The 15,951-nt window shown below is 40.4% G+C and overlaps 2 protein-coding genes across 2 annotated transcripts in view; both read left to right on the plus strand.

Annotated features, from left to right (window-relative positions):
* The window catches only part of LOC119860517 (vitellogenin-2-like), a 34,444-nt gene extending 31,014 nt beyond the window's left edge, over positions 1–3,430 (plus strand). Inside the window, exons 32-35 of the mRNA XM_043491456.1 lie at positions 901–998; positions 1,083–1,242; positions 2,311–2,472; positions 3,178–3,430. Of these exons, the coding sequence (XP_043347391.1) occupies positions 901–998; positions 1,083–1,242; positions 2,311–2,472; positions 3,178–3,296 (539 nt within the window). The 3' untranslated portion in view covers positions 3,297–3,430. The remainder of the gene's footprint in view (positions 1–900; positions 999–1,082; positions 1,243–2,310; positions 2,473–3,177) is intronic.
* An 872-nt stretch (positions 3,431–4,302) lies between these two features.
* On the plus strand, positions 4,303–15,521 carry CTBS (chitobiase). The gene is made up of 7 exons (XM_038414182.2): positions 4,303–4,753; positions 6,037–6,175; positions 7,110–7,318; positions 8,215–8,386; positions 10,700–10,797; positions 12,430–12,591; positions 13,801–15,521. The coding sequence occupies exons 1-7, from the start codon at positions 4,604–4,606 to the stop codon at positions 13,984–13,986; spliced, it is 1,116 nt and encodes a 371-aa protein (XP_038270110.1). The 5' UTR covers positions 4,303–4,603; the 3' UTR covers positions 13,987–15,521.
* The last annotated feature ends 430 nt before the right edge of the window (positions 15,522–15,951 follow it).

The following is a 15,951-nucleotide window of genomic DNA, read 5'->3' on the forward strand; positions in this document are numbered from 1 at the left end:
AACTGACACGGATTTGTTAAATGTTTTGGTGAAGCCAAATCTGCATTTTTTTGCCCCAAAAATTTTTTGTACAAAAATTTAGCCCAGCTCTATTTGTCGAAATAGAGCAATGGAGTTACAGCAGCTACAGTATTGCAGCATCTTGGCTAACATATTGGCCACCGTGTGGGGTGGGGAGGTGTTGCCAAGTGTCTCTGGGATTCTGCCAGAGCAGCGGTCATTATTAATTGTGCCCCATTCCTGTTTTGCATGCTTGGACTCTAAGCAATTGGCACAATCTGATCCCATATTTTTTATTATAGTTTCCAATATTTATGTTTTCTGATTTGGGGGTGTTGTTTGTTTGTTTGAAGCAAATAATGGCTCACTTAAACAGTTAAAATGGATTGTATTGGTGTTTAAAAAATTATTTCCCATAAATTATATTAAAAAATTTGCTTCTTTCTGTGACATGCAGCCAGAAAAATGTTAGGGCATGCCATTCCTCTCCATAGACAACTGTCATTACTATAGGAATTGTACATTTTGACTGTATTCAGTGTATATTTTATAAACAGCTATTCTCAAATTGATTTAATGTGTAATAATTACTGTGTTATTCCCTGATCCTGCAATTAGATCTCTTGACAAAGATCCTCATTGGACCTGCTTGCAGGAACAGAGCCTAACAAAGCAGTATTAATTTGGCACCTGTACTTCTTTGGGGTTTTGTATAGGAGCTGAGGTACTCATTTGCAAATCTGATTTCAGGATTGAGGTTTTAGAGACTTGTCAACTTAAGAGCCTGATCCAAATGCCATTGAAGTTAACGGGAGACTCTTCCTTAAATGGGAGTTGGATCAGGCTCTAAAAGAGTGACTTTTGCCTTCAAAGAAAGATCAATTTGCTATTATGTTGCAGATGCATACATACTGATCAGCAGTGAGAAGGACGGCTTATCAGTAAAAGCCCCAGAGTATGGTATAGATAAACTTTATTATGATGGACATACACTTAAGGTACAGTACTTTTTTCTTCACTGTTAGTGTTTTTGTTTTTATAAAATAAACATTTAAATTGACCTTTCCTTTGTTTTCATACAGATTCAAGTTGGTTTCTGGATGGCTGGAAAAACATGTGGTATTTGTGGAAAATATGACGGCGAGAGTAAACAGAAATATCAAATGCCTAGTGGCTATGTAACTAAAGATGCAGTGAGCTTTGCTCATTCTTGGATTCTCTCAGAAGAGCCCTGTGCTGGAGGTATGAAGATTCTAAAATATATGTATTACCATGAGTGACAAGTGAATAGCTTCAAGAATAGCTACAATATTTAGATATATGTGCTATACTGGATCCAAGTTCTAAAGCAGAGGTGGACAATAGAGTACCTGCCAATCTGCCACTAGTGCATGCTTTTCACTATCAATGTAATTGGTGCTCACAGATAAAAGAAAATACATTTTCCTGAGATTGGTAGTTTATTGCAAGGTCTTGTGTTGTTGCATTGTTATACAAGTTTAGTTTTTATCATGTATCTACATGAGGGATGTGTGTGTGCTAAATCATATAAACACAAAAATGACTTTTTGCAATGTAAGTCAGGTAAGAACCAGTAAATGCCTATGAAAAACAGATATAATTTAAAGGCATTTTATTGGGCATATCTTCATTGCTGATTTGTATTCTGCTACTTTCATCTTTTTATTGTCTATCAAAAATATAAAGTTTCTCTCTCCTAATTACACTAGACTGATTAGGAGCTATAGAGGGACAGCATTTTAATGGATAGAGGGTGGGGGCACATGACATCTTGCCATGATGTACAAAAACGTATTAGCAGCTACACTCTGTAAGAAGTCAGAATGCCCTCTATGGCCAAAGGGGGTGTGATGCGACATGGAAGAAAAGGAATGTAATTGTGCCCCAAGTTGAGCAGCATGTAGTCCGTCCATGTTGCCAGGAGCAGGTCAGGCACGTGCATCACACTTGCACAAAGAAGCAACCCTACCCTGCAAAACATAACACCTGCCCTGAGCTGTCTTGGCCTGTTACTGCAGGATGCCTCTTGTTACAGACATGCAGTAGTTATCCCGTTGGCATTCTTCAGGGCAGAATTTAGTGCCTGATCCTCCTCCTCCTGAAATCAATGGTAAAACTCCCATCAACTTCAGTGGGAGCAAATTTAAAATATTATTTATCACTGAGCTACTTTGTTTAGATCTCTTTGACTTCACAGATTAATCTATGTAATGCTCAGTTGTAGTTGGGGGAAATGTATATGCTTTCTAGAGCTTAGGTTTTAAAATCCAATTATTTGACTTCTTGTAGCTTGTAAACTGCAGCGCACATTCATCAAAATTGAGAAGCCAGTTGGTTTTGAAAACGTGGCCTCAAAATGCTATTCAGTCGAGCCAGTTTTGCGCTGTGTGAAAGGATGTTCAGCAACTAGAACAGCCCCCGTCTTTGTTGGTTTCCATTGTGTGCCAGCTGGTAAGTCTCAAAACTCCATACCTTTTCAGGAGGTGTATGATGGATGTCCGATTGTTAGACGCTATGAAGACTTAGCATCCCCTATCCCATCAGCTATGGGAGGAAGTGCATCAGTCCAGGCTACAGCCTCCTTTGACACTGTTATTCATGTTGTTCAAAGAGTTTATCAAAAATCTTCAGCACAAAGAAGAGAGGATGTGTTATTTCTAATGTGAAAAAAGCCCCAAATACCCCCAAACCCTAAATTTTGGGAGGAAAAAAAAGCAGTAAAGTCTACTTGCAGAGCAATGTTACTTCAACATGGGTAAGGGTAGGAGAAGCTAGCCTAAATGATTTTTAAAAGTGTATTGTTTTTAAAAAAATAAGATTCCAAATAATGATGCTCATTAAAATGACAAGCTTGACCCTGGAGTCTTTCTGCATTCAAAACTCTCATTTAGTTCAGTGGGAGTTGGACCTGCATAAAAACTGATTCCTACAACTTTTTTTTTTAGTTTTTAATTGCTTTGGCCTAGGGTTTTGAGATGTTTGCTTTACTCTTAAAGTGATCAAAATGCAGATTTTATATTATATAAAATTATATATATATAATGCATTATAACTGTATAATCATGGATAATCCATTTGAATTAGCACTTTTGAGACCAGGGAAAGTATACAAATAACTTTCACATCACTTCCCCTCCCCCATTTTTTTATTTTCAGACTCCACAGCCAGCTTTGATGAAGAGCAGATTAGGTTAGACCAGAAGTCTGAGGATTTGGAGAACACAGTTGATGCTCATACAGTGTGTTCCTGTGAACAACTAAAGTGTGCAGCATGACATTACATTTCACAGGTTTAGATACCTCTAATGGTGGGTTTTTTTTGATGTATGCATACTCCTTCTCTGCAATTATGGACATACACTACTTTGTTTCAGACAGTGAAAGTAACACTGAATTATTTTATAAAATGATTTCTCAATGTAATATTTTAAAATTTTGAAAACAATTCTGGTTACCCTTAATAAATATTTGTACTTTAAAAACAGTTGTTCAGGTTTATTTTTTGACTACACATAATTATTTTATCAGAGAAATAAAACACAATTATATTATTGCGCTATGCAGCAACCTTCAGCGGTCATTTAAGGCTACACTTTTAAAAGTTGCCTCCAAGGCCCAATCCTGCAACGGGCACTGTGCAGGCGCCTACTCATGCAGTGCCAATCGCAGGACTGGGGCCTATTTTGTGTGTCCCAGTTTTAGGATAATTAATTTTACACACCCCCAAGGCTTCGTTTTCATCAGTGCTAAGCACATGCAGTTCCTATGGGCTTACATTTGTGTTACATATTTTCAGTGCCTGTAAAAAGCAGGCCTGGACCTCTTGGGTACCAATAACTGAGGTAGCCAAAGTCCGAGGCTATGTTAGAGTAAATGCTCCGTGGGGCCTGATTGCCCCCGGCATATCTCCAGCTCCAGTATTGCCAGGCCCCTAGGAGGGGGGCAGCAGGGAGCGGGCGATAGTTGAGAGCCCGTCCAGGGGTGGCCCTCGCGCCTACTTCCTCTGGAGCCTGTTGCCAAACTACTTGCTCCCTCTGCCTCAGTTTCTCCATCTGTTAAAAGTGTGGGGCGGGGGGAAGGGGAAATAACGGGCCACGCTCTGGCAGAGGCACAAGGGCCTCCAGGCTCCCACCTCCACAGCCGCTAACCGGGCCAGCGGGGGGGGCCTGGCGAGCGGCACGTGATCCGCAGGAGGGCGGGGCTCGCTGTCGGTCAGTGACGGGCTGGGCCTGAGTCTCCATGCCTCGGGCGTTATTTACACGCCCAGCTCCGGGCCGGGAGCCGGGCTTCCCCCACAACCCGCCCCCGCCCCCGCCGAAGCCCGGACTCGGGCTGCCTCCCCTCCCAAGCAGCCCCGGAGCTGCCGGCGTCGCCGCCTCTGGTCAGCCAGATTCCCCGGCGGGCGGCGCGGGGTTCCCTGGGGCCCCTGGCGCGGCTGGGGGCGTGGCCAGCAGCGAGAGCAGGGGGGCGTGGCCCGCTCCCGTGGCTGGAGTCGAGGCGGAAGCGCGCCTCCCAGCTGAGACGCGGCAGCGGCTGCCGCGTGCCCGGGTCAGGGAAGGGTCACGTAGCGAGAGTGCTCAGCATGAGGCGGCTGTGGCGGGCCGGCGCGTGCGTGTCCCGCGGCTGCCCTGTTCTCCTTCTCGCGCTCCTGCGGCTGGGCTGGAGCGGCGGCGCGTGCCCCTGCCCCGACCCCGCGCTCTGTCGCCCCAGCGCCGGCGCCCGGGAGTTCGAGGTATCCCGTCTCCGAGCGCCGCAAGGGGCTCTGGGATTGGGAAGGGGGCTGCCCGTCTCGGGGATTCCCGCACCGCCTCCCCCAGAGGGCCTCGCGTCCAGTCCGCGCTGCGCGCCTCAGCCTCCTCAGCTCACCGGTGCGGCCCTTCTGGCCTCCCACCCTGGCGCCTGCCGTGCAGTGGCCTGGCCCTGGCTGGGGCCTACAGCCGCTCTACGGCCTGGCGGGCGGCGTCGTGCAGGCCTTACCGCCCCATTCCCTGGCGGAGCGTCTCGCGCCCCGCCGCCAGCCCCCTCCCACGCGGGCTGCCTGCGGGCCCGCCGCACCGCGGGGTGTCGCATGGCTACGGAGGGGCTGGCAGAGGCTCCTGAGCACCCCCAGCCGGCTCCAGCAATGGCTCGTCAGGGCTTGGAGACGTGGGCGGGGTGGCGCCTTCGAAGCAAAGTCCCGCAGGCCGCCGCCCTCCCACGGGCCACTCGCTGCTCGTCCAGGGCATTTGACTGCCCTTTTAAGGGGACGGTTATGGCCGGGGACTCTGCACCACCCTGGCAGTGCCAGCGAGCTGACAGGTTGAGGCTGAAGTACATATGAATTGTGACTCCTCGTCGGGCAGAAGCTAGAGTTGGGGGCTGAGCTATTTCGTTGTCTTTATTACTCAGGTGTTTGTGGCTAATCGGTTGCTTCTCTTTTTTGGGCCCCAATGTATCTTTCTGGTCATTACACCTTTACATATGAAACTTTGAAAATCGATTAGAGTAGACCCTCAAATGTTGGTCTACTGTTAAATTACAGGGATGATTTATTCAAACTCTTACAAAATCCAGCCCATTAAATCAAAACAGTCTTGTTTTTAATAGAATAAAATGAGTTGTAATCCCCGATGACCTTCCTGAAGTTTTAAATGAGTCTATGTTAGTTCATTAGCAAACTGTTTCAATTAATCTAATCAGTTAGGGTAGGTTTATTTGATCTGGCAGCTTCTGTTGGACAAAAAATTTATAAACTGGGTCAGCATGAATTACTGGGAAATGACATTGGATCCTGTCAAAGCTCCTGCCAGTTCGTTTGCATTTTGAGACCAGTCAGCTATTGAATTTGGCAGGCACTAGATCTGTAAAGGACAAGCTGGCTTTCAAGAAGCATGAATAATTTAACTTTTTACTCTACCTAGAATGTATTTAGGATGCAAGGAAAGGAATGACGCATCTCTAATTTAAATTAAACCGTCATGAGAGTTTGACATTTGGTGTGTTTCCAGTCACTTACTTTTTGTTCTGCTTTTGCAGGTCTTTGTGTTTGATGTTGGAAGAAAATCTTGGAAGTTCTATGATTGGTCACAGATTACAACTGTGGCAACTTTTGGAAAGTATGACCCTGAGCTATTGTGTTATGCTCATTCTAAAGGAGCCAGGGTAGTTCTAAAAGGTTGGTTACAGTTAGGGAAATGTGGGCATTTATGTATTAAATTTATAAGGGAATAATATACCCCCTTTTACATAGGGTCATAATACACTACCACCCAGTATTTTCTTAAAGTATAAAACAGGCAAAACTCCAATTCTTTCTGCCCCTATAGTAACAAAACTATTTCAGTGTCAGTAAAATAAAGGATCTACTGGGAAAGAGACCAGTAGAAGTCACATGGGAATGGAGAGGAAGAAATGAGAAGAGGAAAAGCATATGCAGGACATGTGTCGGGTCTATGCTCCATGTATTTGTATAATACTTAAAAATCAAATCTTGAATTAAAGAGCTATAACTCAGTCTTAAAGGTTCTTGGACAAGAATAGCCCCAAATATATACTAGGAGGAAGGTGTGTGTAAAGTATTAAATGTTAAGAAAAAAATAGTGTAATATCTATGAGGCTGAAAATGCTGTTCATATTTGGGGTTTATTTTATATATGAAATCCTTCATTTGTGGCCACACTTACAGGTTGTACCCAGAGTTTTGGACTTCTCATTACAAAAAAGACAGAAAAGGGCAACAAAGGTGTGGGAAGAAGGAGAGATCGCTTAAAAGGAAAGGTTAAAAGAAACAAGAAGAGTGAGTCACTATGTCTAGAAGTATCAGAAAGGTGTCAGCTTCGAGGAAGGGAGAGCAATTGTTCACAGTGGCTAAAGAAGGAATAACCGGAAGTAGTGGGAAGAAAAATTCAGGAATAATCTCACAGCATAGTATGATCTCCCAAGGAAACTGTACCAAAAAAATACCAAATTACCCCACACTTGAATTGGTCTCCACTATACAGTCCACATATAGCATGGAAATGAAGTATATGGCAGAATAGGATTCCCCCCCAGCCCCAATATCTATCATTATTCAAGTAGGTGGTAATTTATTAAGATTTCTTGTTTAGGAGATGTACCTGTGAAGGAAATTATTGACTCTGCTAACAGAACAGCCTGGATAACACAACAGGTGGACCTGGCCAAAAAGCAGTATATGGATGGAATTAATATAGACATAGAGCAAGAAGTTCATGAGATGTCACCTGAATACTATGCATTAACAGCTCTGGTTAAAGAAACTACTGATGCTTTTCATAGAGAAATTCCAGGATCACAGGTGAAAACAAAATTTATTTTATAAAATGATAGATTTTAAATCTGTGATGTCCTGGCAATTTATTCCATAATGTAAAGAGCACTTGTCTGTAAAATTCTGTGCAAGCCACTGGCACTGTTTCCCAAGTGTACATTGTATTATATATATTATTATGGTCATATATAAACTCCTTTATTGAGCTAGGTGCTGTACAAACAGAACAAAAATGGCTGTATTCTTTTTCTCCGAAGGATAATTGAAAATGCATCCTTTATGGAACTCAAATATTAAAATAGAAGGAATTTTGCTTGGATTGACAGTATTTTCATTATAGACCTTTTTGGTGTATTGGCTGCCAGAGGTAAATCACTTTTATGTTGTTGGTATGACTTAATGAAACTTTGAAAATACTGATAAGTTCAGCATGATGTGAGAAAAACTTGATAAATTTTTAGCAGGATTTAACAGGCAAAGGAATCAAAGATGTTAAATCTTTAGCAAAGGAAATCTTTATCTTTATCCTTTGCCTGTTCTCTGTCATGTTCTTAAATAGATTATCATTGGTCATAGTTCGTAATTCTATTTTTGTGTGCGTGTATTAAATTACACGCACATAGAAGACTTTGCAGACATATTTTAAAAAAAGGTGAATCAGATTTCGGGCCCACTAGTCTCAACTGTGCCTCTTTTATGCATATTAATTTTATAGTTGTAAAGGCAGATTGCTCTGAAAACTCAGAAATATTTAATTATTTTACAGGGTTTTACAGTTCCTCTTACAATCCATGAGTATCGAACAGCGCAACATTCTTTTAAAACATCCCACTAAATTTTACATAGCTCTGCTTTACAAAACAGCAAAGCAATAGAATATATGAATTCCACGCTAGATTTAAAGTTGTGGTTTTCTCTATCAGGTCACCTTTGATGTGGCTTGGTCTCCAGCATGCATAGACAAAAGATGCTACAACTACAGTGGGATTGCAGATGCCTGTGATTTCTTGTTCGTAATGTCTTATGATGAGCAGAGTCAGGTCTGGACAAAATGTATTGCAAGAGCCAATGCTCCCTACAGTCAGACCTTAGAAGGTAAGAATCAGTCAATTATGTTAGCAACTGGCACATTTCTCTTTTAAAATCCATTATTGGAAGGGGATACCTTTTTCCTAAAATATATTAAATGCCTTTTGATTGCATTATTTGTTTTCTTGAAGCCTTTGATATTACTAAAGTCTACTAAGAGAACTGTTTTCACATTGGGGGAATAGGTACCTCAGATTTTTGTGGCAACATGGATGGACATAGAGCAGTTATGTGCTATTTGACACCTGAATTATATATGTCACCCTCAGTGCGATTCAGGTACACCCATGGGCAAGAGTTGGATTAGGGCATAGGCACAAATGGCACCTACCTAAGGCTCCACCTGCACCCATTTAACTTCTTTCTTGACTGAAAATTATTTAAATGTGCAGGGTTCCACAGCAGGTTAATGGCTCATGCAGTTTGTCACCCTACAACTGCTCAGGTTATCAGCTACCGAAACATCTTGAACTGCTTTATTCTGCTGTTAAACTTTGTTTCCTTTCTGTGCATCATGTAGAACTTTCTTGTATTTAGAATTCATATTTCAATAATGTTGGCAGCTTTCTGCATATACGGAAACATCCTTTGTTTTTCCTTGCTGGCCAGGGTATCATATGAAAGCATGGCTATGAAAGCGAACTGGTGCGCTTCCCTGGAGCTTCCTAATGTCTTGCAGAAAGTTGATACTTGAGTCTTTTTAGTACTTAATTTTATATGATTTTAGACATTTCTTTATTAATAAATTAATCATATGGAAGATCAAACAGTAAAAGGATGTTATACCAAAGGAATTACATTGGAAAGAGAGTTGTAGATGTATTTGTATTTTGAGTATCTGCCTTGATAGCCTTTGCTTCATTAGGGTTGAGAAATCTGCTCTAGGCATAGATTCTAAGGCCAGAAGGAATCATTATGACCTCCTGCATCACACAGGCCATATAACTTCCCCAGAGTAATTACTGGAACATATATTTAAGAAAAACATCCAGTCTTAATTTTAAAATGATCAGCAATGGAGACTCTTGGTAAATTGTTCCAGTGGTTAATTATTCTTGCTGTTAGTGGTTTTTTTTTTTTTTTATGCCTTATTTCTAGTCTGAATTTGTCTTGCTTCAACTTTCAGCCATTGGATCGTGGTATACCTTTCTCTGCTAGTTTGAAGAATCTATTGTCAAATATTTGTTCCCCATGTAGATACTTATGGACCGTTGTCAAGTCACTGCTTAACCTTCTCTTCGGAGCTCAGTCTATCACTATAAGTTTATCACTATATTTTTTTTCTAATCTTTTAATCATTCTCATGGCTCTTCTCTGAATCCTCTGCAATTTATCAATATCTTTCTTCAGTTGTGGGCACCAGAATTGGACATAGTATTCCAGCAGCAGTCACACCATTGCCAAATATAGAGGTAAAATAGCCTTTCTATTCCTACTTGAGATTCTCCTTTTTATGCATCTCAGAATCACATTAGCTTTTTTTGGTCACAGTATCACATTAGGAGCTCATATTGAGCTGATTATCCAGCACGACTCCCAAATCTTTTTCAGGGTCACTGCCTTCCGTAATAGAGTCCCTGTCCTGTAAATGTGGCCTGCATTGTTTGTTCCTAAATGTATACATTTACATTTATCTGTATTAACAAACACCGTTTGCTTGTGCATAGTTTTCCAAACGTTCCAGATTGCTCTAAATCACTGATCTGTCCTCTTCATTACTGTTTCCCTTAATTTTTGTGTCGTCTGTAAACTTTATCATTTATGATTGTATGTTTTCTTCCAGGTATTGGTAAAAATGCTAAACAGTTATGTTCTTAGTGTAGGGCTAAGAAACAATCCCTGCAGAACCCCACTGGAGACAGACCAACTCCAAAGTGATTTCCCATGTGTAGTTACATATTTTAATACCTATCAATTAGCAAGTTTTTAATCCATTTAATGTGTGACATGTTAATTTTATATCATTCTAGGTTTTTTATCAAAATGTGGTATATATCAAGTGACACACCTTACTGAAGTCTTATGACAACACTGTTATCTTTTATCAACCAAACTAGTAATCTCATCAAAAAAGATATCAAGTTAGTTTGAAGAAAAGGAGTACTTGTGGCACCTTAGAGACTAACAAATTTATTTGAGCATAAGCTTTCGTGAGCTATAGCTCACTTCATCGGATGCATTCAGTGGAAGGGTCTGTTTTCCATGAACCCTTATGGATTTGCATTAACTACGTTACCTTATATTTACTAACTTGCCAATGTAATATATACAGCAGAAAAAAGAAGCATGCATATTAATTCATATTTTCTTTTAAATTAGGATATGATGACTACGTTAACATGAGCATTGAGCCAAAGAAGCTTGTGATGGGTGTTCCCTGGTATGGCTATGATTATAGATGTCTGGATTTGTCTAAGGTAAGATTATGGCAGTTCTATCATAACTGTGTTTTTGATATTTTTTTTTCTATGATGTGCTATATAATTTTTGGTAGGGGTTTTTTTTTTTTGTTTTTTTTTTTTTTTTTACAGTTAAGAAGTGCAAAGACTGTGTGGTCTCTAAGATAAGAGCACAGGATAGGGACTTAAGATATCAGTGGTCTGGTTGGTTCTGCCAGTAACTTACTGTGTGATTCCAGGCAAGTCATTTTACCTCTGTGCCTCCCTTTCCTCCTCTGTAAAATTAAGATGATGATACTTGGATACCCAAAAGTGCTTTGAAATCTTTGGATGAAAAGAGCTATATAAGTATGTAGCTCCCTCTTGTGGGGAAACCTGATCCCTTCTGAAGGTAGTGGAGCCTCTTATCCCTCTGCAGGGATTCGGTGACCCCCTTTAGGACTAGTGGTCCCTGAGTTCTTAGTGCTTGGTGCCTCCATCCTGTGTCCAGGTGCGCAAATCCATAATCAACCCTATGACCTCTAGGATATTATAATTTATGGGTACAATAAATCAAGGAATTGCATAAATAGCATTTAATTCCTGAAAAGGATGGGGTAAATTAAAAGGAAGGGGAAGAGAACAGGCAAAGGAATCAAAGATGTTAAATAAATAAGCTCCTTACCCCCCCCCCCAGATCCTGCAAATAAAAGCCCACAAACTAAATTGATATGACAATTCCCCCTCCCCCTGCCACCACCAGTGCTCCCTAGAGGTCTTATTTTGGGGGGTGGAGGGACTGGAGTCTGTTGTGGATGGCTGGTATCTGTTCCTGGGAAACTGATAGTCCTTCCTTTCAGTTGAATGGAGTGTCCCTGGTGGCTTTGAGCCCTGACTGTCGGGTTCTGCTGGCTTTCAGTGCTCACTGGTACAGCAGAATCTTGGGATTGGTCTCTCTGTTGTGGAGCTAGGGGCTCCAGGTCAGTCTCAGGCCCACTGATAGGGAGAGTCAAAATAGCCATCTCCCCTTCTACTGAAGAGAGACACTGTCTTGAGGCTGCTTCTCTTCCAGCATGACATCCTGAAATCAGATCTCCCTCCTCACATGGTCTCTGCCATGCTCAGTCACATGGCCCAGGCATATGAAGGCTCTCTGGGACCTGCAGTTGATTGTCCAGGCATGTCAGTCAGGTTCCTGGGGCAGCCCCTACAGACACTGGGGCTCAAGCATAGGTGAGTCAAGCAGTCTCAGTTGAAGATCCAGTCTGTGCCTCTGCTCCTCTTTGTGAGACCTGCTTCTCTAAAGCCCCCAAATTAGCAAGGGGGCTACAAGTACAAAGTATTATTGAGTTGTTGTTTGTTTGTTTGTTTTTTTTATGTATTTATTTATTTAATTTTATTATACAAATAATATAAAGTGAATATTAGTGTTGTTTCCCACAGTAGACCAGTATGAGGAGCTGGAAGTTACTCATTTCAATTAAATGAAATTGAACTTCAATCGAACTTCTTTCTCTACATTTTATTGAAACAGATAGATAGTAATCCATATCTGGTGTGAATATTGAGTTATTTTTGGCAGGTGCCTCTTTCTGACTTTCTTCCAGGCTTATCCCTTCTGAAGAGTTTAATAAATCCAAGAAACATGAACCAGAACTCCTGTTTTTTCAGGATCATGTTTGTTCCCTCCCAAATATTCCTTTCCGAGGGGCTCCATGCAGTGATGCTGCAGGGCGTCAGGTCACCTATGGAACAATAATGAAGCAGGTGAATAGTTCTATTTCTGGGAGCCTGTGGGATGAGGAGCAGAAGGCTCCATATTATGAATATAAGGTAAGCAGTTTCCTAGACAAACATTTGAGCTGTGGACTAAATGTACATGAACCTTAGTTCTGTTCTCATAAAGCTAGATTCTCAGGTGTGATCTGTCCACTTTGGATGCTCATGTGTTGCAGAGTGAATGGATTCCAGCTTAACTTGTGCAGGGGAACTCTCCATTGACATAAGGCTGGCAGAAGGGGCAGAGCTGGCTCCTGCACTAACCTACCACCTCCTCATTGAGAGGGAGGATGCATATAATGCCAGGAAGGGGGTTTGGTAGGACAGAGTTCCACTATGCCTATCCTCCCTTGTCGTAAGGCCCCTAAGGAATCTTATGCCAGTGATCTAAGTTAAAACAGGCTCCCAGCTGCTCTTAATTTTGGCTGGTGCAGGGTGGCATAAGATCAGGGAGCTTCAACTGTCTCCCTTTGGCGTCCCCTCTTCACTGTGTCCAAACTCCATCTGGATGCAGTGGAAGACTGAGCCCATATATTATTGGTGTGCACTTCTAAAGCTGTAAATATTTCTTATGGTTCTGTTGGTGATGGATTGTCAGTTACCTGGTATTAAATTTTGTATAACTTTAGTGCACTGGTGACTAAAAGCTCTTAAAAGTCATCACCAGTTGAAAGCAATATAATTTTTATTTAGCAAAATTCCATAACTTTCTCTAAACCTATGTTTATTGCTAGGAACAAAACCACATACTCTGACTGAATTTCATTTATATTAGACTGCATGATTGAAATCTTAGACCAAGCCTTTGATATTATCAGCTTTTTAAATTAAATTTATCATTAAAATACACACAGATGTAGTCATCTAATTTAACCAAAATTAATACAAACATCTTTGCAACTAATTTGTGGTTGCTTGTCTGGAGATCAGAGAAAAATACTAGTAAGAAAGTAGAGATGTTTACTGGTCTGTGCATTGTAGAAGAAAGATAGCTGGAGTTGTGGGGTTTTTTTGTTTTTGTTTTAAAACACACACACACACACACACACCCTTTTCAGAAGCTTCTTTGCACTTTTGGAAAGGAAATTTTAGATTGTCTTGTTTGCAGAGCTTTTAAATGTAAGTCTGGAAAAGCACTGTACACATTTTATTCATCTGAGTTTTTACTTCATTTATAATTATAGTTTTGATTCATTGCATTTAACCTCTCTGTATACAGTGTTTTTTATATGCTAACACAAATGTCTGATGAACTTTTTATAGGACTCTCTTGGTCATTTTCATCAAGTATGGTACGATAATCCGCAGAGCATTTCCCTGAAGGCAATGTTTGCAAAGAAACGTGGTTTAAGGGGTATTGGCATGTGGAATGGAAATTGTCTTGACTACTCCAGAAGTCCTGTAGCAGAGCAGCAGACTGAAGCAATGTGGCGAGCCTTGAGACCATAGCAACTATATAAGATAGTGAACACTACCTTTGGATTTAGAATGTAGAAGATTAATTGGTAGTTGTTATGGCTAATATACTATCTTATGTCTTGCAAGCATGCACTGGTTACAAGCAAAACTTCATCTTGTCAGTCTGTGCTTAAGGCAGTATTTTTATACCTTAGAAAGCATTTAACATTGCATTAACACTGTTTTAACAGGTTCTGGTTATTCTCATTTTCACAACTTTCATAATTGCATCAGATCTTGAACTCGACACTCATAATATATATTAACAACATATGTATGTTGAACCATTTAAAAGAGAGCATATGAGAATGAGGTGCTCTGCTCAGCATAAATGATTTATCATAACCAGTTACTGTTCTTTATTCTGTAAAGGTTGTGAAGGTTTTAATTATTTGTAGCATTTAGCTTTGTTGCCAATGAAACTGAAGAATTAAATATTCTTTTTATGTTTACATAACATTGAGGTTTTTTACAACTTCAAAAGCCAGAAAACCTTGGGCTTCAAAGAGAGCCCATTTTTCTCAAAGCAGCATTCTAAAGTGTATATGATAAGAATTTCTTATGACCTGTCTGAACACATTGATTTCATAATTAGCATTTTTAGGTGTCTACATTTTTGAACTAGATAATTGTAGTCACCATACTGCCGTAATTTCTGATGCTAGTGTAAAGTCTACATGGTGCTTTTAATTCATAATCAGAGGAATAGATGTTGTTCTCTAAGTATTTAGAGGTTTATTTGCCTCCTCCTTCATGTCAGTAACTGGTACTACTAGCTATGGGAAACGTGCACACACATTGGCTAGTTTAACACTTTTTTTGCAGAAAAGGTGCCCATCTACACATTGGAATCTGTTTTGGGGCACAGTATTTATTAGTGCTAGTGCTTCATTTGTGCTATATTGTGGTTTGATCTTGCCTGTGTGGATAAATCATGTTTCTGTTCAAGTTATGGAGTTGTATGGATAAAAGTGAGGTTAGAATTTGGCTATAACATGGTACCCTGAAAAAATCTGTCTTTAGATCAATTTTATGTAGATCTTGCGGAGAGAACAATCCTGTATCAGTAGAGAGATGGACTGGATAATCTAATAGATGTTTTTTGTCTTTAAATGCTGTGATTCCTGACAACTAAGAGGATAGATTCCTTGATCTAGCATGGTGTTTTTCACATTTCTTTACACACAACTCAGCCTGAATAAAAGGACCCTATATTCATTTCTAGTTGCTTATAAAATGTGAAAATATTCAGAAGGAGAAAATCTCAGGTTAGTCCTAATATTTTCTGATGATAATTCATTGTGCCAGGAGAACTTTGAATGAAATATTAAGATGTTTGCAAACATTTATAGAGAGTGAGTGTGCATGTGCGCGCATATGTCAGTGAAGTTTCCTTAAAATGGAAAGGAAATATTAAGGCTGAGGGAAAAGAACCATTCATGGCACTTTCATCTTCCTAGAAGCAAAATACAATATTTGTGTTAATGTTTCAAGGATTATTTCATAAATAAATTATTTACTAAACAGTTTTGGAGACATTTTCTGTATATAACATTTTAAAAGTGAGGTGTAATCCAAATCTTCTGAGTCTATGGTTTGTCTTTGAACATACTGCAGTGAAAGAAGAAAGGAAAACTGTTTTCTAGTCCTGCTGTGTATTTGTTACAAAGATAGGCCCATATCCTGTGGACATTTACACATCTGTTTAATTTTATATGCTGTGAGTATTCCCATTGAAGTCAGTGGGACTACTCGGGTATGCACTTAAGTTGATATACTAAGTGTGGGTTTGTTTTTTAAATGTTGATATTGTCTTATTGAATATGTGGACACAGTAAAATAATAGGAGTCTGACATTCCCCCCTCCTTTATCAGGATTTTGGATTAAATACCTAACACTGTCAAGTTTGGCCCTGACTATGCTATAACTTGCAACTGATGTTACAGTAGAACCTC

This window comes from Dermochelys coriacea, chromosome 8 (assembly GCF_009764565.3).
Source record: "Dermochelys coriacea isolate rDerCor1 chromosome 8, rDerCor1.pri.v4, whole genome shotgun sequence".
NCBI lineage: Eukaryota > Metazoa > Chordata > Testudines > Dermochelyidae > Dermochelys > Dermochelys coriacea.